The following is a 23,704-nucleotide window of genomic DNA, read 5'->3' on the forward strand; positions in this document are numbered from 1 at the left end:
TGGGTGGGGCGTGACCAGAGAGGAAGGCAATGGCAGTGGTGGCGGTGATCACATGTCCCTGTCTTTGCCTTCCGTGCGGAAGAGAAAGGGGGGCAGATAGAAGGGACGCCGTCGGAGAGGTGCGCTGAGGATCGACGACAACGCGGCGCGTGTATGGGTGAGGGGTGTGCATGTATGTCGTTCTATATGCAGGTGTATCGATGTACTCTGTGTGTGTGTGTGTGTGTGTTGTTAGCGAGAGAGTTCATCCGTGACACAGCCGCATGGAATCACGGTATATTTGAACCAACGGGTGAGAGGGAGTGATGAGGGACGACGGACGGGCGCATGATGTGCGCCCTCTACGTCGCCGGCGCCGGTGCGGGTGCGTGCGTGTCCTCCACTCGCCGTATTGAGGCAACTTGAAAGAGAAAATCAAAGGCCTTCAACCGAGGTGTAACTCGAAATACGTGAGAGCACGAGCGTCTGAGAAGGCGCAGTGAAACGCCCGAGTCCCCTCACTGCCTCGGAGCGGGCGTGGATGGAGTCGGCCACGCACGCGTGTGCATATGTGGCGTTGTTACGCGGACCGAAGTGTTGCATCCGAACGCAGGTGGTAGTGGGGGTTTGGAAGAGCCGAAAGGATGCCCTCAGTGGTGCGCTGACGGCTCACCCATACGTAGAGACTCGGATGGGGCTGTTCTGTCGCGCTCCCTAGCACAAACGTGCGCAAGTCGCGCCACTGATGCCACATGTAGCTCTCCCCCCCCCGCCGCCTCTCTCTCCCGTGTGTGTGGGGGGGGGGGGCCTTTCATAGCCCTTACCCTTACCCTTACACCCCTCGTGCCCACACATGTACATCATCGCCACCAACGTCCTTTTCTAGTGGATCCCCGCGGTATAGAAGACGCAGCAACTGCAGCCCGCAGCTCTTCCTGCCACTTCCACCTACCGGGCCTCTCCTATCGGCCGCTCACTCGCCCTCTCCCTCTCTTTCTCTCTCTTTCCTTCTCTCTCGTGTCGTCACCGCGTGCTTGTGCGTGAGCGTTCCCGTGGTTGGGGTTGTGACCTCTTGCTCAGCTGACGCATGCGCGCATGTGTTGTGTCGCTTGCCCCCCCCCCCCCCCTCCCCCCTCTTTACGTCTTTATTTTTTTTTTGTTATTTTGCTCTCTTCTTACTTTCGCTTGGTTCGTCATTCATCCTCATCCGTCACAGACTTGTATCTGCTGCTTCCGCTTCCGCCTCCGCTGCTAATTTTGTGGTTGCTTGCCTGTTGTATGCCTCCTACTCCCGTCTTTCCTCTCCGCCTCTTTCCTTCTCATTCTTGTTCGGTGTACATCTTCCATCGTCACCTTGTGTTGCGTGCGCAATACCTCCGGCCGTCGCGGCCTTAGTTGTTGCATTTTGTTGTAGAATGCGGGCAGGAAGGTGTGTGTGTGTGCGCGCGCGTGCATGCCGGCTTGATGCCGCGTCCATCTCCGTCCTTGCCCAGCGATATAGTAGCACCACCAGCGGCGGCCTCCACGTCCTTGTCGACCTCGCAGGGGGCGGCGTTCGGCAGCGCGTGTGGCGATGCCGACGAGTGCAGCAGTCGGCGAGTCGGCATCGGCACATCTCTGACCAGCGCAACAGATGCGCAGCAGCGGATGAGAGGAAACCCAATGGTCGCCCCACTGCCGGGCCCGACGACGGAGCAGTTACGCTTCGCAGAGTCCCACGCCTTTGCCAACGCGGTGCCGTCGGACACAGAGGCCGGCAAGTCACTAAACAGCTCCTCCACTCTCCAGCCACGAGGGCGACGGGGTCACGCGCACGGCGATACGGCGGGTGCCTCTACCTCGAGGGAGGCTATTAGTATCAACAGCGTCAAGAGTAGCAGGAGCACTGGATGTGGCGGCGGTCGAAGCGCTCATCCTGAAGCTCCGCAGGCGCTCGGACAGGTCTCTGAGCCGCAGAACACCGCATCACTCACGTCTCTGCACACAACCTCCCCGCCCGCCACGCCGTCCGCTGCCGCTGGCGCTTCTGAGTCAAGCATCATAAATCACAAGCCCGCACGCAGGCCACGAATCAACAAGAAGGCCGCTGAGGTTGGTGTTCTGCGGACAGGCCGACGGCTTTCGTGCGCAGCCGCCTCCACGTCTTCCACAACAACCACATCAACGACTGCGTTCTGTCGCGGACAGAACATGATCGCTTCCCTGATGCCGTCCGCGCAGCATCGACAGCGGCGGCGTCTTTCCTCTCCGGCATCCTCAGCCCCGTCACTGACTGCACAGGATGCATTTGCCGTGAACCAGCACGAGGTGAAGACAGGCGCCGCGTCTGGCCGCGCTCGGGTGGCGCCGACGACGGCGACGACGACGGCAGTGCCAGCCAGCGAGAGGTCGTGTTCACCAGCTGCGCATGGCCGCGAAGTGACAGAGGCGCGAAGAGGTGAGATCGCTGGTATATCTGCGGCGTTCACCGAAATCGCGTCGGCCGCAGCGGGTGCTGGAGAGAAAGGCCTGCAGAGTGTGTGTGTAGAGGGCCGTTCTTTGTTCTCCGCAGAAGATGGTGACCCCGGCAGAGGAGACAGTGCATGCACGCGCAGCCCAGCTGCTTCTGCGAACACTTCTGTCGCCGTTGTTGCTGCGACGACTCGCCAGCTGCGCTTTTTGCACGAGTGCCACGCCAGCAGTACTAACGCCTCCACCGCGTCGTCGGCCCCGCCGGCGTTGCCGACAAGGCTGCGCACGCGTCCGCTACCCATGCACTTCAGCAGCCGCTGCCGTCACTGCGCGCACCGATATGCAGATGAAAACGCAGTCGCCTTGGCTCGCGCAGGCGGTGCCAACGACGCGCAGTCACTGTCATTGCCTTTAGCGCCAAGCGTTTTGTGCGCCTTCGCGCTTCCACACTACCGACACCATTCTCAAGTGCAGCAAGCATCAAGCCCGCGCAGCGAGGACGGCAGCCCCATGCTCTGGCGCGAGAGCCGCTGCGGCTTCTCCAGGGTCGAGCAGGTGTCGGCCATCACCGCTGAGGAAACGCAGGAGCCCTGTGTGACAGACCACCACATCTCGCGGCAACCGGCCTCCCCAGCCACCGTGGCGGGAGCGTCATCTTCAGTAGTTACCGGCCGACTTTCTGCGAAGGGTGTGGACGCAGACGCCGCGGCAGCGGCGTGGCGGGTCGACTCTGCGATGCGCACGTCTCCGCCGGCACCGCTGCACGCCTCTTGTGACGGCTTCGCGCAGTCGTCGGCTGCGGTGCCGCCGCTGTCGGCGTTTTCGGTCGCACAAGCAGCGCCCCGGCCAACAGCAGCCCAAAGGCGCACGGCTGACTGCTCCATGGTCAGTGTGCAAGCCAGAAAGGAAGCCTCCACTCATGGCAAGCCATGGTTCTCGCCAGCGCTAGAGCGGCAAGCGCGAGCAGCAGCAGCAGCACCGATCGCCAGGTACGGCGATGATGAGTACTGCTTCGGCACCCAAGGCGAGCACGCGGAGCCGCTCATTCCGGCCGCAAAGTTCTCCTCGATCGACCCACCACGAGCCAGCGATGCGCAACCGCAAGTGTCGACGTTGTCGTCCCTCGCGCGGGGTGGTGGCATCACGGAACGAGGAGCTGGCTCGCCTGTCTTGCCGGACGCGCCGCCATCGGTGGAGAAGGCACGCGCCGCTAGTGGGCATCCTTCTTCGCTTGAGCTGGAAGGGAACGGCAGCGCAGTGATCCGCGCGGCAGCCGTGGCGGCGGAGGCAGAGGGTGGCGTGCCGCAGTCTGCACTGTCATCGTCGCCGAAACCCCAGAGCGCGACGACGATGATTGCTGCCCCTGCAGCAGCCTCCGTGTCGCAGCTCAGTCACACGCCGGCCATCATGCTCACAACGTCTCTCTTGGGCTTCTCCTCTCGTAGCCCAACACCTGTCACGAACTCCTGCGCTACCCCGTTCCCGCTGCCGTGGCACCCGCCCCACCCCATGCTGCCCCTCCAGCAGCTGAGTGCGGAGTCCACATCCAGTATCTACGGCGACCCAGGCAGCGGAGGCGGTGTTGTTGGCGGCGTTGGCAGCAACATCAACGCGTCAACGACGCGATCGCCGTTACCGGAGTGGCCACGATTGCGCACACTTCCGCAGCAGCCAGCATGTATGCCTGCAACGCGGACGTCAGGGGAGGGGCACAGGGTAGACAGCTTGAGTCGCATGAACATCAGCTGCGGCGGCGGTGGCGTCCCTCCACCGTATCAGTCCGTACCCTCCCTCCTGTCCCATTCCGTATGGAAGAGTAGGGGCCCCGGGCGACCCGAATCACCGTCTCCTTTGGGGTCGCTCTCAGAGCAGTGCAGTGGCGGTATTGGTGGTGCTGGAGGTGATAACCCTGAAGGGGTTGCTGGGGCCGTGGAGCAGCACCAGCATCAGCCACCAGCCTGTCGTCTCACTGCTTTCAAAGGGCTGGCCTCGGACAGCCACGCGCAGGTTGGCTTCGGCTCCGTGACGGCCGACAGCGATGGAGCGATGCTGCAGGCAACGTCGGTGTCGCCACCGCCGCAGTGGCAGCATCTGAAGAGCCACAGCGGCGATATTTTCGCCCCCACCACCACGGCGGCGCGGCCGCCGATGACTGCGCTCGGCCCTGTGGTGCGGCCGTGGCCCCACCAGCGCACCAGCAGCAACGTCAGTCTCCTCAGTAGCATCGCACACTCGCCGCTCGCCAGCGGCGTCGGCGGCAGCAACGGCAGTGACACGGCCACCAGCACGCCGCCCCCACTTCACATGGCGATAGCAAGCTTGGGTGTGGCCCCAACGCTCTGCACCTTCAGCGCGTCGTCCACCTTCACCGGATTTGGCCCGGCTCCCTCCTGCATCCTCGCTGCTGGCCCTCGGAGTGCCTCCATCAGCGGCAAGGCCTACGTGCACCCCGTGACGACCTCTCCACCGCCCCGGTATCGCCGTGCCGGATCGGCGTCGTCGCTATCCTCGATGGGCGCCTTTGCCTTCAACGATGCCGGCACGGCTCCAGTGATGCACAGTGGAGTGCGGTGCCGCGTGGCGGAGTGCGTGCCGCCGTCCACTGGCAGCAGCACCCCCAGAAATCGCTTCGGAGGGCGGGTGGACGGCGGGGCCGAGAACGACGCAGACGACGTGGTGCACGGTGACGAGGGCGAGGACTACCTCGAGGACGAAGGCGCCGGCTCCTGCAAGGCCACCCAAGGCGGGAACGGCAGGCGTTGGAGAGTCACCTCCAGTGGCTGCGGGGGTGGTGCGCGCTGCTGTGGGAAGCCTGTGCGGCTGAAGCATGGGACCGCTATCGAGACCGCCATTCAAGCAGGCGCCTACGCACGCCACCCATCGTGCGTGTACCTCTTTGCCGGCGGCGGTGGCGGTGGCGGTGACGCGAGTGTTGGTTTCAGCCGAGCAGGGGTGACTAGCACCGCCGCGGCAGCAGCGCAGGCGGGCGACGACGGCCGTTGGTCTGGCAGCGAGGACCCGGTGACATGGCTGTCGTGTGCAGCGAGCTTTACAGCGTCTTCGACGTCGGCATCGACGACGTATGCCTCGTCCTCCTTTGGCACCGTTCCCTGCGATGGCGAGCATGTGAGGCACGGGAGTTCGCAGCACCAGCACCAGCAGCAGCACAGCAGCCGCGATGGCGGTGACAACAGCCTTTGTGATCCATCGGCAGATGCCGAGGAGAGAGAGGACGGGCTCGCCGTGTGCACCCTCTACGCTGCGGCACCGCGGCACTACCACTACCGCCGCACAGTAGATGCGCCTGCATCATGCGACGCGGTGTTTCTGAGGGGGCGTGAGAAGCGCCACCACCGCTACGTGCGGGTTCACCACCCACGACGCCAGCATCGCTGTCTCTCGAACTCTCCAGCGACCGGCAGGGACGTGGTAGAAGGAGTGGAACATGCACATGCTGCGAGACCTCTCCCAGCCTTCACAACGGACGTTAACAGCACCGCCGCGCGGCCTATCCTCAATCTCGACCCGGCAGCTAATGAGAACGTGAACGCAGGCGTACATAACAGGCGCGGTCAGCGGCCTGCGGTGACAGCGTTACCCGGCACATGCGTCCCGTACAGCCCCCACCTGTCCACCTCTTCCCTGCTCTATTACGACGATGTGTGCAGCGATGACGTGGATGATGTCTACTATCAGATAGAGAAGCGTCTGTTCCCGGTCGCTGACGAAGCGGGGCAGAGCCTCTGCAGAGCCTCCCGATCATCGCCACCACCGCCACAGACACCTGCCGCTGCCCCATCAGCATCCCCGACAGGTAACACAAGAGAGGCACCTCACGACGGCTCCGACGAGCCATCGATCGACGCGCTCTTCACGGTGCTGAACGTGCCGCTTCGCCTCAACCTGCGCGGTGGCTTTCATCTCTCCGACTACTATGCCCCCTGCCCCGTGTGCCACCCAGCCATGCGAACGGCGGCAGAAGACACGGCCTCAGGCTTGGCTGCAACGGCAAGCAGCTGCAGTTGTTGCTCGTGCCGCTGCTCGTCCGTCTGCTTCCGCTCCACAAGGCGGTCTACCTTGTCGTCTCGAGCGATGTCGCGGATGTCGGGTGGCACCTCGCCTGGATCCACGCAGCTCATCTTCTCCTCCGACCCTTCCGCCAAGGCCTCGGCGTCTGGGTTTGCCATGGGACTGCGTCAGACGACGCCGCCGCCACCACCTCCCGTTCCTGCGGCGTTGGCAGGTCGGCAACCAGGAGTATCATCAGCAGCCACGGCGACACAGCCATACGGTGTCGGCGCTGCCACTAGTGCCAGCGACACCTTGAGCTCGCTCCTCCTGCGGCACGGAGGCGTGGCCAGAACGTGCGATGCGAAGCGGCGAGAGCGAAAAGCAGCGGCAGCGGGGACAGTCGGAAGTCACAGAACCACCGCTGCAGGTGAGCTGGCGCCCTCCACACTCACCGCACGGTCGAGCCCCTCCTGTGCAAGCGGCACGACCGACAAGCCGCTGTCACCGTCCAAGTTGATGCGAAGGTTTCCTCCAGCCTCTGCCACTCAAAGGGGCGCCAAGTCCGCAGCCGCACCAGCACCAGCACCAGCACCGGCAACAGGCAACGATATCGAGGACAAGGTGCGCGACCCCAAGTACGGCAGCAGAGGGACGCGTGGCGGCGGCGATCCAGGTCGGCTGCCGCCGCCGTTAGTGGTTACTGCAGCGCACCGGCACTCACGCTACCGGCGGCAGCGAGCGCGGCACCCGCCCGCAGTCGTCACGGCCCGCCGTCGGCAAGCGCATCATCGCGGCGGCGGAGTCGGAGACGGAGCGTTGCGCTCGCAGTACAGCCGGTTCATGCGGCAACGCCTCCTGTGCGTGCGCGTCAACGACAAGATTACCTACATCGACCCGAAAGTTGCAACCTGCGCTGCGCGCCTCCTGGCTGGTGCAGCCCTGCTGGCTGAGAAGACGAAGAGGAAGGAGGCGGAGAGGGAACGGCGGCATCGTGCGGCAGCCGCCGACGGAGACTTATAGCGCTCCGCCAGCGTCGCGGCTGCCGCAGCAAGCGGCAACCTTTCGCCGCCACAACCGCTTTCGAAACAGTCACCACCACCGTCACCAATGTCGCCACACTCGTGGCGAGCTCCGCTGCTGCGCTCGGGATCAGCGGCCGCAGGCTTTGGAACGCCAGCGACAGTCATCGACGTTCTCGCACACTGAGGCTGCACCAGGCGCGCGAGGCAGCAACGAGAGGGTCGTCCCCGCTGACGGCGGCGGTTGAAATCGCATGGGTGCGCCAGGTGAGTCGTTGACAGCTTTCCACAACGCCCTCGGTGCGCGTCGGGATGCGGATGCAAGTACTACGCGAGAGCTGCACACACAAGCACCCGCAGCAGAAGAACCAAGCGATGCAGCGAGTGCCGGAGCTCAGCGTCGTGCTGGCGTTTGCATAATCTTTCAGAATGGCAGCGGATGAAGTGGGCACCGCGGACGTGCCTAGGTTGACCAAACAGCAGCGGTGCACCGAGGTGAGAGAAGCAGCAACAGCTCCTCTCTTCGCTCTCGCGCGATCTCGAGCTGTGCCTCATTCTCCTTGCTGACGGTGCACCGCGTGCCATAGTGATCGAGGCGCTGACGGGCGTGGACAACGACGGCTCCACAGAGAAGACGGAGTTTATTCCACGAACAGCGGCGCCTGGGTCGCCGAGGATCCTCGTTCCTCCTTTACAGGTGTTGCCACAGCGATCCTCGCACCAGAACGCCCTCCCTGGCGGCACCGTTCGAAAGGGTAGGTAGGTGCCGAAGCAGCTAGCCCGTGTTCTCGACTGAGCAGCGGGAAGGAGGCACTGGCAGTCATGTCCTCCGTCTTTCTCTCTCTGTTTCGCGACCCCTGCCCCGCCCCTTGCAGCTGGTGCTCCACGTGGCTCCGTGCGTTGCCCGCTTTCTCGCGCGAAGAGGACGAGAGAGAGAGACCAGTAAAGGCGCCAAAGGTGGAGGGAGAGTCGCGGATGTGCACGTGAGGGCACGGCGGCGGGCGCAGAGAGAAGTGGGCCGGCTGCGTCTGTCGGTTGCTGTTGCTGGTGACAGCGATGTTTGGCCTTGGCCACCACCACCACTACCCTCCCCACTCTTTTCGTTGTCGGTTGCTAAATCGCCCTCCCTCTTGCACAGACACTCGTAAACGGAAGTGGGAGAGGGAGGGCTGCATCCACTGTCTGCCCCCGAAGTAGCCCTGCACACGCTCTTCGAATGTCCTCTCCGGCACGTCTGCCACTCGCAGCACTTAACGTGTATTGCATGTACAGCAGGGCGAGGGTCAGCCCACTGCCACGCATGCATGCACACACACACACACACACATATATATATATATATATGTGCGTGTGTGTATGTATATGTGTGTATGCAAACATACAGGAAAAGAGGCGAGAGACTCACACGATGGACAGACACTGCATATATCACACGTCTCCGTCCGCTGCTGGCAGCGGAACAGCCTGGCCCACGTATGAATCGCTCATCTCTCCGCTTGCCCCGGAAACTCCAACCTACACGATGCACGGCCTGCGTGCGTACCACACTGGGGTATAACTTCGAGGCGAAGCATGTGGGCTATGCGCTGACGTATGCCCCTGGAGTCGGTGACCGTAGTTCCCTCACGCGATCTCTCGCTCAACTGTCCCCCTCCGACCGACCCCTCCCCTCGCTCCGTCCACTATCCAATACGGCGACGTCTCTCTCCACACCTCCGCTCGGCAAGCCTTCGACCCGACACACGACACACATATATATGTACAAAATACGTAGAACAGGGAGGATAAGCAACGCGCGCAAATTCATTCTCGAAGAGACAAGAACAGCCAAACCGCAGAGGCCACATCCGCGGGCCGTACGACAATCATTTACTGGTGTTCTGCTGCTGCTCTCTCTCGCTCTACACATCTATATCTACCTATATCTACCTACCTACGTCTATTGAGAGAAAGAGGTATATGCGTATATAGTCCTATAGGCGTACCTATATATATATATATTGGCCTGCAGCTGTCTACCTGTCTCCCTCGCCGTAGCCCCCCCCACCCCACCCCCTTTCGCACCTCCGCTTGAACTTGTTGTTGTTCTCGCTTTCGCCCGCTTTTGCGTTTGACGTCGCGGCCGTGTCATCGCTGCTGTTGCCGGCGTGGCCGGGCCGTTCTTTTTTGGATTAACTGGTAGATTGTGTGGGGCCGAGGGAGGTGGATCTCGTTCGCCTTCCTCCCGTTTCTCGGATTCTCTGCGAGGCTGTGCAGTCGACCGTAGGCGCGTGGGCGTGTGGAGAACTGTCGCGCTCAGTCTGATTGTTTATGTTGTCGTTGTTGGTGCCTTTTCTTTGATCGTGTCGCCCAGTGCTTCGTGTGACTCTTCTGTCTGCTGTGTCCGTCATTGAGGCAGTGAGCGTGTTGTTGTCGCCATTGGGTGTTGAGCCCGGCGTCTTCTCTCATTTCTTTCTAATCGGCCACTCCTCTCAGCTACGTCTTCGTCTCCTCACCATCTCGCGCGCGCTTCTTTCCAAGACAAGCAAGTAGCCATACACCACTTGCAGGCGCACGCACAACCACAGACATCTACACCAGAAGAAGGTAGCCACACGAGTAGCCTCAGCAGCAGCGGCAGCAGTCACGTCGCGACAGTCCCCGCGCCCTCCCTCTCTCGCTCCCGCAGATACGCAGCGGCTCACTGCGTCGCCTCCAACATCCTTCCTCTCCCCCTCCCAGATTATCTCTCACCAGGGCTTCTTCGCTGTTCTCCCACCACCAACACCACCCTCCAGGGCAAGTCTCTCTCACGAGTGCAGCACCTGCTGAGAAGCACGCCAGCTGGCTGGCTCCCCCCTTCCCCTTTCCTCTCTCACACCGTATACCTCGTCGTTGTGGAGGCTTCACCGCGAAGGCCGCACGAGCAAAATGGCGAACCGCTTTAACCCGCATCAGCACCCGATGCAACAGCCCGGTGATGGCAACCAGCCGCAGTCCTTCTTCTACCACCCCGCAAGCACACAGCAGCAGCAGGTTTATCAGGGCTATCCCCAAGGCTTTCCGCCGCTGCACCTCATGGCGCCGCAGCAGCAGATGCAGTTCTTGCAGACCCTCAACGAAGCGCAGCGTCGTCAGGCGCTGCAACAGCAGCAGCAGCAGCAGCAACAACAGCAAGAGATGAAGAACCGCGCTGGCGGTGGCCTTGCACAGCAGCAGCAGCAGCACCCCGGCTTTACTCGCCTGTCGGCCGCTGAGCTGCTGCTGCTTCAGCAGCAGCAACAGCAGCAGCAGCAGCAAAATCAAGAACGGGAGCTGAGGCAGCGGCTTGGTCTGCCGGAAGGCGCGATGTTGGCCAACTACGGTGGGAACGCGAACAACGCGACGGCTGCAAACAATTTCCTCGCCAATATAACACTAGCCCAGATGCGCCAGCAGCAGCAGCAACAGCAGCAATATCAGCCGCAGCTCTCTCAGTTACAATCCCAGCAGCAGCAGCAGCAGCAGCTGGCTGCTCTGATGGCAGCCGGTAAGGTCGGTGCAGGCACTGCGGCACCCACTGCTGGTATGGGCGGCGCCGGTTCGATGATGCTGCTCTCCAGCGCTGTCGGACCCCAACTCGATCCCGCAATTGCTGCCGCGTCCCCAGCGATGCAGCAGCAACCTGGGACCGCTGCCGGCCCCGGCAACTCCAGCGCAGTCCCCGCCGCAGCAACATCGGTGGCGCCACCTGCTGCAGGTCCCGCCGCCGCCGGCACCGGGCCCGCAGCCGCCGCAGCAGCAGCCACGGGGAAAGGAAAGATAGAGGTGGACGACGAATACGGCCTGAAGCAGCTGGTGAAGGTGGTGCAGCCACCGCTGCCCATGGCCACCACGCCGTACGTGCCGTCCGCGGATGAGCCGACAGACCCGGTGTCTGGGCGGCCGATCAGCCAGCAGGACGCCGACGAGCTAAACTTCACCTTTATCACCCGTGGAGTTGATATCACGCAAATTGGCCTCTCGGTGACGGAGGAGGGGTGGCTGCACACGACCCTCGCCACGCTGCCGCTCGACTCGTACGAGTACTACATCCTGCCCGAGTTCAAGATCCCGGACAGCTACAAGAAGCCGCGACCCAAGTCCCTCTCCATGAAGTCATTCCATCAGTTCAAGGAGGAAACCCTCTTTTACATCTTCTACAGCATGCCGCGTGATGTGCTGCACCTGGCCGCGGCCCGCGCACTTTACGAGCGTGGCTGGCGGTACAACAAGCGTGCCCAGCACTGGTTGCACCCCGTGAAGGCGGACGACGGGTCCCTCATGGAGAAGACCACGACGGGTCCGGACGGGCAGAAGATCTTCACCGGCACGTACACCGTCTTTCAGCCGAACGAGTGGAAACAGGTGCGCACGCAGCCGAACCATGTCATCGCGGCCGCTGACATCGAGGAGCAGAGTGCGTTGGTGGCTGCTATGGAAGAGGCGGCGCGACAGCAGTCTCAGCGCGCGCGCAGCAAGGCGGCGCACGGAGCTGGTGGCGGCAGCAGCGCTGCTGCCGCCGGCTCGAACGGCAACAACGGTGGCAGTGCCGGCAACAGCACGCCCTCGGCGAGCGCGTGAGCACACGTCGGAGAGCGGCGCAAAAAGGGTGAACGACACGGTCAACGCACACGCTGAGTAGTGCCTTCCTTACACGTGTCAAGCAGCTCCATCAAGGACGTCTTCCCCTTTTTCCCTGAATTTCTTTGTACCCGTGCCTGTCCCCAGCACTGGGTGAGAGGTGCAAGGGGTTGGCGACACAGGCGGGACGACATCGGAACGCCGCGCACGAGATGGAGTCGTGTCGGGTGTTTCCCTCTTTTCAGACCTTTCTTTCGTTCTCGGCGTGCGTGCCTGTTGGACGGACGTCCTCCTTTACTGCCTCTCGTCCCTCTGAGCTCCTTTTCGTCGTTCTCTGCCCGTGCGAGTCTTTCTCTTTCGTTTTCCCTGCGCCTCTTCTCTGTTGGAGTTGTCGGTAGATGTCCATGTGCACTGAGGTAGCAAGTGGGGGGAGGAGGAGGAGGAGGCAAAGAGGGGAAGAGGGGGGGGCTCCGTGGTGGTGCTGGTCGTCTGTGTATCGTGTGCTTATTCATCTCTCGCTTCCTCACTCTCTCTTGTCTGGTGTTGGTTTCTTGCTCCGTCTTCGCTGTGTTGCTCAGCACGAGGGGGTCTGACCTCTCTTGCTCCCTTATCTTTTTATACCTGTGTCTGCCCGTCGGTCTGTCTTCGTATGGTTTGCTTGCCTGTGCACACTCTTCGTGTGTGCCTTCCTCTTGCTCTCCCCCATCCCCTGTGCATGTGTGATCGTCTCTCTGGTGGCGATGAGACTGCTGTTGACTCAATGCGGGTGTGCGGGCGTGTGTGTGTGTGTGTGTATTTTCTTTTTTGATCATGGAAGACACCCATGTTGTCTTGGCTCGATGCTTGCACGGGCCCTCTGCGGAGTCGTTGGTCCCCCCTCTTTCATGGTCTGTGTGGCACTGCTGTCGTGATCACGCTGGATGAGGAGGAGGGCGACGACACCGGCGTGTAGGTCTCTGCATCTGTGTTGGAAAGGCGCTCGTCGTCTCTCTATCTGTATGCCCCTTTTAGCGTTCTGTGCTGCTTCAGCGCCTTGGTTCCTCTCCTTTTCATTTCCTTTGGTTTCGGTTCCGTCCGGCCGGCCGTCTGTCCGTCTCTCTGGCGGTGCCGTGCCGTGCGGTGCGGTGCCGTGGTGACGGCCTTTCGGTGATTGTCTGGTGGTCTCATGTGTGCGCTCACATGCGCGCATTCGCGCACCCCATGCGCGTCGAGGGCACACATGTGCACACGCACATGCGCTATGTTGGTTTTGTTTGGCAACATCGTGAGTTGAGTATGTAACAAGACTCGTAAGGGCAAGTGTGAATCAAGCAAGAACAACGATGCAAGCGCCAGACAGACCCCCTCTGCCCTCTCCCTCACCGGCGTACACACACACACACACATGCATCTAGGTAGATACATCCTGCACCACCTCGCCGGCCGCTCTCTCTCTCTGGATGCGCAGTCTGGGAGGGGCGGGGACGACAACTCCGTAGAAAGCGAAAGCCAATGGTGTGCGTGTGTGTGTGTGTGTGTGTGAAGGGCTGGGTTGTGGTGTTCAATGAGGCCGCCTATCTGTCTCTGTGCCTCCCTCCCCTCCCGCGAGCGATAGCGTCATCTCCGCACACGGGGGGAGGGAGATCGGTGAGGCACGGGCCTCTGTTCTGCTGTCTTTCCGGTGTGTCTGCCCACCTCCTCCTGAACTCCTTCGCCACCGCCATCCCTTCTATGCTCTCTCCGCACCTCTCTACGCGACTGAACCACTCCCACGTGCAGCATACACATAGCACGCATTCGCATCGTCTCTGCATGTGTTGTTTCTCCGCGCTTAGCATCCTCTACAGCAAACCCTCCCCGCCGCTCGGCAGGCCACCTCTACTGCTGCGCTGATGGTTGTCTCACTCATCGGCCCGCTGGACTCACCGTACGTGCAGCGCACGCTGCTCGTCGCCGCGTACGCCGGTATTCAGCTGAAGCTGGTGCCGATCCAGATTGGGAGGGAGAACGAGACGGAGGAGTACCGCCTCAACTGCCATCCCATGCAGCGCGTGCCGGTCATGAAGACGGATGAGGGGTACCTGTTCGAGTCCAACGCGATGATCCGCTACTTGGCACGTACGGAGGTCATGCTCGTGCCCGTGAGCGCCGGCATCGACAGCGCCGGGGCGAACAACGAGAAGATCCCGCACCCGCAGTACCCGATCCCGTATGCCATGTATGGTCACTCGCTGCTGGAGTCCACGCAGGTGGACAGCTGGCTTGATTTTGCCATCACGCGCATCGACTTCTACACAAGGCAGTTCTTCGCGTACGAGCACAAGACGGGGCCAAAGCCGGCCGCAGACATGAAGACGCTGCTATGCAAGAGCCTCGACGGACTCGAGCGGCGTTTAGCCTACCTAAAGGAGGCTTGCCGCGCTCTCGTGCAGCAGTCCGGCTCGCTGACGTCGCGCTCCGTTATGACGGACGAGGAGCTGGTCTGGAACGAGGAGGACTACATGGCCTCTCGCGCGACGCGTGATTCGCGCCTCAGCTCCGTGTACAACGTGGCCGGGTCGATTCGGCAGCGCCACATGGAAAAGGAGCGGCAGGAGCGGGAGAAGCAGCTGATGCTCATCAAGAAGACCACCGACGAGGCGCTGGGCAAGGAGGAGGGCGCCGACGACCCTCACCCCTCCAGCCGTCGCCCGTCAGTGTCGCGGGACAGCATGGCTATCTCGGCAACGCCGCGCGCGTCGGTGCTGATGTCGGCTCGCAGCACCATGGGCAGCGCTGCCTCCGTCGTGCAGCGCCATGATCTGCTCTTCCTTGTCGGGGGCTCGCTGACGGCTGCGGATCTCGTGATGGCCATGTCGCTCCACGGTGTCCTGTGCTGCCAAGAGCTGAAGCCGGTGCTTACTTCCAAGTATCCGAACTCGTTCAAATACTACAAGAGTGTGCTGATGCTGCCTGTTGCGGCGGAGGTGAGGAAGGCAATTCGCCTGAGCATCATCAAGGAGTAGCAAGGGAGGGAGGGGGAGAGAAAGGCGTCTGGCGGACGGGTGGCAGCTGCACTGACAGAAAGTCGGCGTTAACGGCAGGAGGAGGCAGCCTCACGGAGCTACATGCACATGTCCCTTTCGTGTCGTGACGGTGGCACCGGCGACTTGGAAGCTCCCTGATGTGAGAAGGCGCCGGTGTGGTGGGCCTTCATTCCGGTCGTTGTCGCGCCTTTCAGGCATCCGTGCTGCCCTGGCGCCCCCACTCTACCCCACCCTCTTCCACTAGTACGTCTTCGAGCCATCGACTGCCTCCGACTTTCAGTCTCTCTCGCTTGGACTCCCCTATTTCTATAGATCTATATTTCTCTATGTCGCTCTACTCGAAAAGGGCGGCGCCGAGGCGGTGCATGTCGACTGTGCAGCGGAGCCCTCTCTCTCTCTCTCTCTGACGACGCCTCCCCTCCTCCTCCTCGCCCCACCAACCCCGCGGCCCTCTCCTCTCCCCTCCCCTCCCCCGACTTCGCCAACGCGCGTGATCGTTGTGGGGGGAGGAGAGGGAGGGCTGGTCTCGTTTCTTTTACATCATAGTTGCTCTTCGGCCTTGCTTGCCTGCTCTTCGTCCGCATCGGTGTGTGCGCGGGTGTGCGCATTCAACTTCAACCGCTCCCACTCGCTCTCGCCACCCCTTCCTCTCGCTGACCCATCTCGTGCCACTACCAACGGCAGCCTGTGCGCGTCGTTCCTCTGCACCATAGTCAGAGGCGAGAGAGCGACAGGCGCAGGGCACGCCTCCCCTCACAGTTGTGTGTGTGTGTATGTGGTGTCTCTTTCTCAACTCTTTCGCTTCCTTTCATTGTTCACGTCGACGCCCCCTCCCTCCCTCTCCCCCTCCCGCACGCGTGCGCGTCCCTCTTCTCTGCATGCTCTTTTTTTTTTGCGGTGCCTGTTCTGCCTTCTCACCTCTGCTCGGCGGTGTGGCTGCTGGTCCGCCTGTGTAATCGGAGAGAGGCGGCGGTGTGCGACGGCGTGTGCTTTTTGTGTCTTCCTGCGCACTCTCCACTCGTCGCTCTCGCTCGCTTCTCCCTGAGTGCGTCGTTGGCTTACATTCTCGTAGTTCCTCACACACCTTCCGTCCACCACCGCCACCGCCCGCGCAGCTCCGAGCGTTACGGGGAGGGGGGCATTGGACGGCAACTACTTCAACGAAAATGTGTATCATTGGGTGTCTTGTTTCATGAAAGGGGGAGGAGGGGGGGGTGGGCCTCCGTCGCTTGTGTGTGTGTGTGTGTGTGCGTGTCTGGACTTGTCGGGTGCGTCGGTGGATCTTGTCCATCTCTTCGCTCCTCTCCGAAAAATCGGCAACCGCATACGTAAACGATGACGTCTTGAAGAAGGGGGGGGTGCACGATATGAAGCTGAAAGGCAGAGCACCCGTGGGTGTGTGATACAACTCTCAGGGCCCTGTGTGATGGGTAGCTGTCCTTTATGCGGCACCACCCCTACCCCGGTGGAGGTCTCGCTCCTGCCGTTCGTGTAAGGCAGTGGAAACTGTAGAGGGGGGAAGCACGTGGGCACGATAGAGATGCGTGGCGCTCCGTGTGGCTGCAATTTGGGAGCGGCGGAGTTGCGAGGTATTGAGTACACACACACACACGCTCGCGCGCATCGCCGTGTATGCCTGCGTGTTTACCAATGCCGATATCAAGTGATGTTTCTGCCTTCCTGTCTCTTTCTCTGCCCCATCTTCTCCCGCACGGCTCTGTCCCTCACCGCCACTGTCCCATGACACGTTTGCCTTCAAATCACACGTGTGCGCATATGGCTGTGCGGGTGTGCAGTCAAGCACAGCGTGCGCGGATCATCTCGTGGCATATTTTGCCACCCGGCACGACCAAGCGCAGCGTTTTGCTGAAGCACGAACACAAGCAGGAGCGGCAGCGCTGCACATGCCTGCGAATAGCTCTGCAGCGCCACGCCTCAGCAGCGGCAGCCTGGCGGCAGCGTGCGAGTCGTACGGCGTCGACAGCCGACTGCTCTACAACGACATTGAGCAACTCTCGAAAAAGCGCTTCGACTACGCGCAACGCCTCATTTTGTGGAGTCGACTGCTGAGCGCAGCCTCGATGGTCGCGGCTGGGGCGGCCGGTGTCGCGGTCTACTACCAGCAAGCGCAGATCTACCGTGTCTGGCGGCTGCGCAACCCCCGCAAGGTACACAGGCTCGTGCAGTTCGCCGTGCTGAGTGGCAGTTTCTGCCTCTGCAACGTGTTGTTTCTCATTAGCCCCGTCGGCCCCATGCGCTTACATGAAAAGGAGCTCTCTCGGACGAAGCAGCTGGACGTCATTGCTGTCGCTGCACTCGTGCAGGAACAGAACTTCCGAACAGTGTCCGCGTGGGCGCATGCTGCAGCTGATGCAGGCCGACTGGCACCCGCCCCCTCCTCGTCCACGGTGCCGCCATCGCCTGCCGGCGCCGCCACAAACACCATAGAGTGCGGAAGGGAGGAAGACGGTGGAATAGGATCGGAGCCGCAGTCGGTGTGGAGAGAGGTTGTGCTGGATCCGACGCAGCTGCTGCAGCTGCCTTGTGAGCGCAAGACACAACAGAAACGAGCGGCTCCCGTTGATAAGGCAAAGACCGGCACTGATGCAGACATGCTGGCCGTCAAGAAGCAGCTCTCCTCTCAGTTACTGGTCAACTCCGAAAGTGGCAGCAACTCGGGGCGGGGTGGCAGTGAGGCCACCTCTGCAGCCGAGCCGCCCACATGGCGACAGCAGCCGCGGCGCGTGTGGAGTCGCACAGCGGACACCGCGGAGCTGCAGCAGTTGAAAGATGAATGCGTCGTCATGTGGGAGGGGCTCGTGGCGGAGAAGACAGCTATCGTACAGAAAGTCTTTTGATGTATCGCCCATCTCTCTCTCTGGTCAACCTCCTTCGTGCGCTGCAATGGGAAGGGCAGGGCAGGCCAACTAAGAAGGCGACGGCGAGGTCACAGCAAGGCTGCTGGTGTCTAAACGGCCCCCACCCCCACCCCATTCAGCTCGGTGCATCTCTGTTCGCGTGTGTACGGGTGCGTTCTTGTTGTCAGGAGTTACAGTGAGTGTTGTAGTTTGATGCATCCATCCTTGAGGCAATGGCCGCAACACATACACACACGCACACCGCCCCCCACCCCACCCCTTCTCGTGCCATCGGCAGCAGCTGCCATGGGGTGAGGGGGGCTACTTGGCATCTTTGGTGTGGGGCCCCTTCCTCCACATGAGGTCGCTGGTTCGCCGCCGGTGTTGTGTGAAGGCGTGGGCAACTCTCGGCCACCTGCGGAATCTATGTGTCTGCAACCCCTTCTCGCATGTGCGTAACGGTCAACCTCCTCCACAATGCCCTGCCTCCTCCTCCTATCCTCCTCCCGTTTCTTGTACGGCTGCCATCCGCTCACGCGATGGACTCACGCACCGCGACACGTCATGCGTGTCGCCTCACTATCACCCCTCTCCCCCGCCACGGATGAAGTCCATCGTCCACCTGCGATAGAACACACACACACACAAACAGAACATATTTCTTGTTTGGACATTCGTTTTTTTGGCTCGAAAAGGGCCGTTGTCGTCGTCGTCGCTTCCTTTTCTGTACTGCTTTGCACTTCTCCCCCTCCCCCGCCACCGTGCCTGTACGTGTACGTGTACGTGTGCGTGTGCGTGTGCGTGTGCGTGTGCGTGTGCGTGTGCGTGCGTCTCCCACGCTCACCCCACTTCGTGCCTGTTCAGCCGTTCTTCTTTCCTATTTCTTATTCTGTCTGTTCGTTTGCATGTGCGTGCGTGCGTTTGACGTTCATTGAGAGAAGCGTTTTATCAGCCCTTCCCTCAGCAGAGCCCTCCCATCTGCCCACACACCGGGAGCCTCGTCTGCCTTGCACCCCATCTCTCCCTCGCTTCCTCTCTTCATCCTCCATTTCCGTTTTTGCTCGCTCCACGATTCGAGGCTCGACTCACGACAAGGAAGTGCAGGAGTGCAGCCACGTTCAGGCAAGCAAGGACATCATCTATACTCACACACGCACATCGATATATATATATATACTTTTAAGTGATAGACGAGCAGGTCAACGAAGGGAAAGACAACAGAAAAGTGCGAGAGGCGCAGAACGGCGTGGCTGTGAGAAGGACAGACAGAGAGAGATCACACATCACCACACAAAACACCGATCGAAGGCTGAGAGGCGACGTGGTTGGCATCGACACATCGCAGCCGTTTTGTTTTTGTTGTTGTTTTGTGTTCCTAACTCTCTCTCACTCTCTTTTACTTTCCTCGAGGCACACACAACTGCATCACGCATAAACACGCGAGCATCCCAACGGCAAGTGGTCGTTGCGTCTGTGCACCGCGCCACACAACGAGGGCTTCGGCGCAGAGCATCGCCATCGGGAGCGGAAGCGAGGGAAAAGGCACACAGTGAAACGGTTAAGGTGCTCTTGTGTTTGCTTCCACCCTGCCTGATCGTTGTCGTGTCTCTGTTCAGGTGACGCTCCTCTTCCTCCTGCGTACTTGTGTGTGCATGCGTGTCCCGGCAGTCTGTGCAGACGCGATAGCAGACATTGTTCATTGTGTTATTCGACACAAACAACCTCATCATCCCTGTCTGCGCGGCCCGTCTCCACTGCCACCACCACCACCACCCACCCCATCGCCTCTAAGCTGTATCACCCGCCAAGAGAAGGCGGTAGTAAATAAGAAGGCCTCCTCCTCTCTCCCCCCCCTCCTTTGGTCGTCACACGAAGAGCGAGCGTGCGAGACAAGGACGCAACTTGTGAGGGCTCCCTCATCGCCCGTGGCGTATACACACACAGCAAAGTCCCGAGAAAGATAATAGTAGACTTGCACGTTGGCTCGGTTGTCTGTCTGTTTCGGTTCATCGTCCCGTCTCGTACTTCCCAGCGCCTCTCACCTACGCCTGAAGCGCACAGACACTCGCGTGTCGGTGTTCTTGTGTTCGTGCTTGAGGGGCTGCGGCACGACACGGCCCGACGCTCATTCTTTGCGCTTGTATTTCTCTTTGTTGTCTGTCGTTCTTACTCTCTCTCTCTGCTGGAGGCTTTCGCTTCTCTCGCTCGTTCTCGCTCTCTCGCCGCGTGCGTGCTTGTCTCGGTGTGTCGGTGTGTGGCCATTAGAGGCTCCACTAGTTGAGTTTCTTTGTGGGGTGTGTCGTGTGTTCTTCGCGTTGTCTTCTTTTTTTCTTGCGGCGTCTCTCCCGCTCCCGTTATTTCCTTCGTTCTCGTCCGTTGACCGTTGTTGTTGCCGCTGCTGCTGCTGCTTGTTGTTGTTTCTTACAGACGCTCGCCCGCCTCCTCACTTCTTCTCCCTCCATCACTTCTCCATCGTCATCTGCACTTCTCTTCTTTCTTTTTCGTGTTTCGGACCCGCCATCCGCCCCACACCGTCGCCACCCCCCTCCTCCTCCTCCTCCTCCTCCTCCTCCTCTCTCCTTCTCGTTCCCTCTCTCCCACTTTCCCATTCCGCGTACGTTGGCCTTCGCGGCGGGGTGCACTGAAGAGTACGCGAACGGTGTGACAGTGCGTAGGTGATTTGGCCCCTTTTGTTTGTGTTTGTGTGTGCGCGTGCGTGTGTGTGTGTGTGTGTCTCCCTGCGTTGTTGGTTTGCCTTGTTTCTTTCGCTTCCCCACCATCACCATCATCCCCCTTCCCTTCCTTTGTACCCTCGTGAACCGCTCACACGCGCAAGCAAGCACTCCCCCACCTCCTCCCTTTTTGTACCCTCACATCTCCCTCCCCCCCTCTCCCCCTCCCTCCCTGTGTTGGTGTGCGTGTGCGTGTCTGTTGTTGTTGTTTTCAGTTCTCTGCTGCTGCGGCTTACCTTCGTGTGGTCAAGTCCCTCTTTTCACGTCATTCCCTCTTCCCGTGCTCGTCTTGCCACATCCGACCTCGCGTGTTTGTGGGGTGCGCGTAGTCCGTGTACGCGTCTGTCGGGGGTACTTTGAGTCCCCACCATTCCCTGTCTTTCTCCCCTCCCCCCTCTCTCGCCGACTATCCCACGAGTAGTCCCTTTCTGTGTTAGGTTGTGTGCAGGGCGTCAGTTTGTGTGTTGATTGCATCGCTGGTGTCGTTGCTGGCCTTGTTACTGTCGTTGTGTTGCGTTGGGCGTGTCTCTCCTCCCTCCCTCCCTCCCTCCCCCCCCATCCCCCCTCCCACTTCAGTTTTTCATCCCCAAAGCAGACTGCATAACGAAACGCGGAGACGCACGCAAGCTCCATCATCAGACGCATTCTTAAGAGAGCGCGCGCGCTCGCTGGACAAGGCACGCGCGTGCCTTTCACGTACGCTTCAAGTATCGGACTCGCCACCGCCGCCGCCTTCCTCTTTTTGGTGGTTTGGGGTGCTTGCATAATCATCGAAAGAGAATTGGAGGAGGAGATCAAAGACCTGACGACGGCCGACAAGCACGAAGGGTACGGTGTGATCGAGGTGCAGGACGGCTCAAGGCCGCCGTCTCTTCGTTCCACTTGCCACGCCCTCTCTCTCTCTCTTCACGTACCCCCTCCTCCTACGACCTTCCGTCTCGCCATCTCTAACCGCTGCACAGAATCACGAAATAACGCATCGGTGACGCGGCGTCCTCTTCCCTACGTAACGTAGACATCTTGCGTGTGTTTGTGTGCGTGTGTGTGTGTGTGTGTGTTGCGCTCTGTTGTTTTGTTTTGTTTCTGTCGTGTTTCGGACTGTCGTCTCCCCTACCTCTCTCCTGGTCCTCCATACCGACTCCGTTTCTTGTGCTCGTCTCCGCTGTCCCGCCTCCTCCCCTTCTACATTCTGCAACCTCTCCGCGCCGACGGCTTCGTGATCAGTGTCTCTTTCGTGTCCCTGTTTCGTGTCCTTCTCAAGCTGCACAGGCGCCTGCCGCAGCTTCTTCCCGTCCCGAAAGCAGAACGAAGCGGAAAGGACGCGGAGGCGGCACTCGTTCGTTGTCGCTTGCGGCTGACGTGTCGCTGCTACCCTTGCTCTCTCTCTCTCCATTCCCGCGCACCGCGTGCGTGCGTGCGTGAGGCAGAGCTCGCTCGCTGCTGGTCGATTATTTACTTACTCTTAGAATCATTCAGAGATCGCACAGAGACGTGTAGACGTGTCTGTCTACCCGTCTGTGTGTGTGTGTGTGTGTGTGTGCGTGCCGGTGGCAGTCGTGGTGCTCGGAAAGGAGAAGACGAAGGCGGAACGAAAAACTTCGTAGGCGTCCATCGTTCGTTCCCGTCGATACACCGGTGCTTCGATAGAGTGAGAGATTCGGTGCCGTCCAAGCGCTCACCCTCGCCTCCACGGCACATCTGCCTCACCACGCACGTCGCCCTCTCCGCTCTCCCTGCACACGAAAAAGTTTTGTGTAGAGAGTGGGGGGGTCATCGCGACGGAAGAAGGCGACGCCCATCGGAGGTGCGTGTCTTCTCTGTAATTACAGAACAACAGACAAGTAGAGAAGCACACGGAATCACAGATACGCGCGTCGTCGGCGAACCAACAGAAGACGGAAAGGGCGGATTCACACACGCACATACAGGGAGCAGATCAGACGACTCGGTGGTGCCTGTCGCCGTCTTGGTTGATTGGATCAGTGAAGATAGGCGGGGGAACACAAAAAAAGGTCCAAGTGACACGTAGTGGGCGCGTATAGCTCGAAGATCCAGCGGACGAGTCAGGCAGAAGCCGCACGAAAAGGGTTTGCTCACCGTCCCTCTCTGTCTCTGTCTTTGTCTGTCTGTGTCTCCGCGTATTGTTCTTGTGCGGATCTGTGGAGTCAGCACCTCTCTTCGTCTTTGTCTTCGTCATCACCCCTCCCCTCCCCCCTCTTTCCCCCGGCCGTTTTCCCTGGCATCGTTGCTGTCTGTGTGTTAGGCGTGCATCACACCTGTGCTGCGGCAGCGCGTCACCCATCTCCTCTCCTCACGCACGAGTATCCCAGCATCACTATCACCCCTTTTCTATCCCTTTTTTTTTCCTCATCATTTCTCGTCCTCAGTGCCCACCCCTCCCCACCCCCTCCATCACGAGACACACACACATACACACACACCTCGCTCTCGCTTCTCTCTTCCTTTGATCGCTGCCGTGGTGAGTGTTGCATTCTCTGTGCCTCCCCTTCATCCGTCCTCCCCCTCCCCCTCTTCAGACATCTTTCTTCTTTTCTTCGGGGTGGTGGTTGCTCGCTCTCGTCTCCCTCACGTGCACCATATCAAGTGTGTTCCTTAATACGCTTCTCTCCCGTGCCTGCGTGCGTCTGGAACTAAGCAACTGTGTGTGTGTGTGTGTGTGCCTGCACCTCATCTCCGCCGTCCTTCTCCCTACTCAGGTTCGAAAAGCACAGCGCACAGAGGAGGAGGAGGAGAAGGAAGAGGAGCACACATACGTCTTGGTCGTTTCTCTGTTGTGGTCGCGCGCTTCGACTTTCGCACTCCTAACACCTTCACCCCCTTAGCGTTTATGATATATCGGTTTCTCTAGGCACGCAGACGAAGCGATACACGGGATTGGCTAGAGGGCTCTGTATCGTCTCTCTCCTCCCTCCCTCCCTCCACCCACCCATCCATCCATCCGTCCATCCAGCTGCCGCGTGAAGGCATCTGTGTTGTGTTGCTGTTGTTGTCGTCGCTTGCTTCTTTGTTGGTGTCGCTCGGCTCAAGTTTTCCGTACCTCTCTCCTT

The 23,704-nt window shown here is 60.5% G+C and overlaps 4 protein-coding genes across 4 annotated transcripts; all 4 read left to right on the forward strand.

The window, feature by feature from the left end:
* Positions 1-1,443: 1,443 nt before the first annotated feature.
* On the forward strand, positions 1,444-7,461 carry LDBPK_120290 (hypothetical protein, unknown function; the record flags this gene model as incomplete). Its single annotated transcript, XM_003859098.1, has 1 exon — positions 1,444-7,461. The coding sequence occupies one exon, from the start codon at positions 1,444-1,446 to the stop codon at positions 7,459-7,461; it is 6,018 nt and encodes a 2,005-aa protein (XP_003859146.1).
* Positions 7,462-10,370: 2,909 nt separating this feature from the next.
* On the forward strand, positions 10,371-12,041 carry LDBPK_120300 (hypothetical protein, conserved; the record flags this gene model as incomplete). Its single annotated transcript, XM_003859099.1, has 1 exon — positions 10,371-12,041. One exon carries the CDS (start codon positions 10,371-10,373, stop codon positions 12,039-12,041), a length of 1,671 nt encoding a protein of 556 aa, XP_003859147.1.
* A 1,871-nt stretch (positions 12,042-13,912) lies between these two features.
* On the forward strand, positions 13,913-15,025 carry LDBPK_120310 (hypothetical protein, conserved; the record flags this gene model as incomplete). Its single annotated transcript, XM_003859100.1, has 1 exon — positions 13,913-15,025. The coding sequence occupies one exon, from the start codon at positions 13,913-13,915 to the stop codon at positions 15,023-15,025; it is 1,113 nt and encodes a 370-aa protein (XP_003859148.1).
* Positions 15,026-16,950: 1,925 nt separating this feature from the next.
* LDBPK_120320 (hypothetical protein, conserved) lies at positions 16,951-17,904 on the forward strand (the record flags this gene model as incomplete). Its single annotated transcript, XM_003859101.1, has 1 exon — positions 16,951-17,904. The coding sequence occupies one exon, from the start codon at positions 16,951-16,953 to the stop codon at positions 17,902-17,904; it is 954 nt and encodes a 317-aa protein (XP_003859149.1).
* Between the last annotated feature and the right edge of the window lie 5,800 nt (positions 17,905-23,704).

The sequence above is a fragment of the Leishmania donovani genome, chromosome 12 (assembly GCF_000227135.1).
Source record: "Leishmania donovani BPK282A1 complete genome, chromosome 12".
Lineage (NCBI taxonomy): Eukaryota > Euglenozoa > Kinetoplastea > Trypanosomatida > Trypanosomatidae > Leishmania > Leishmania donovani.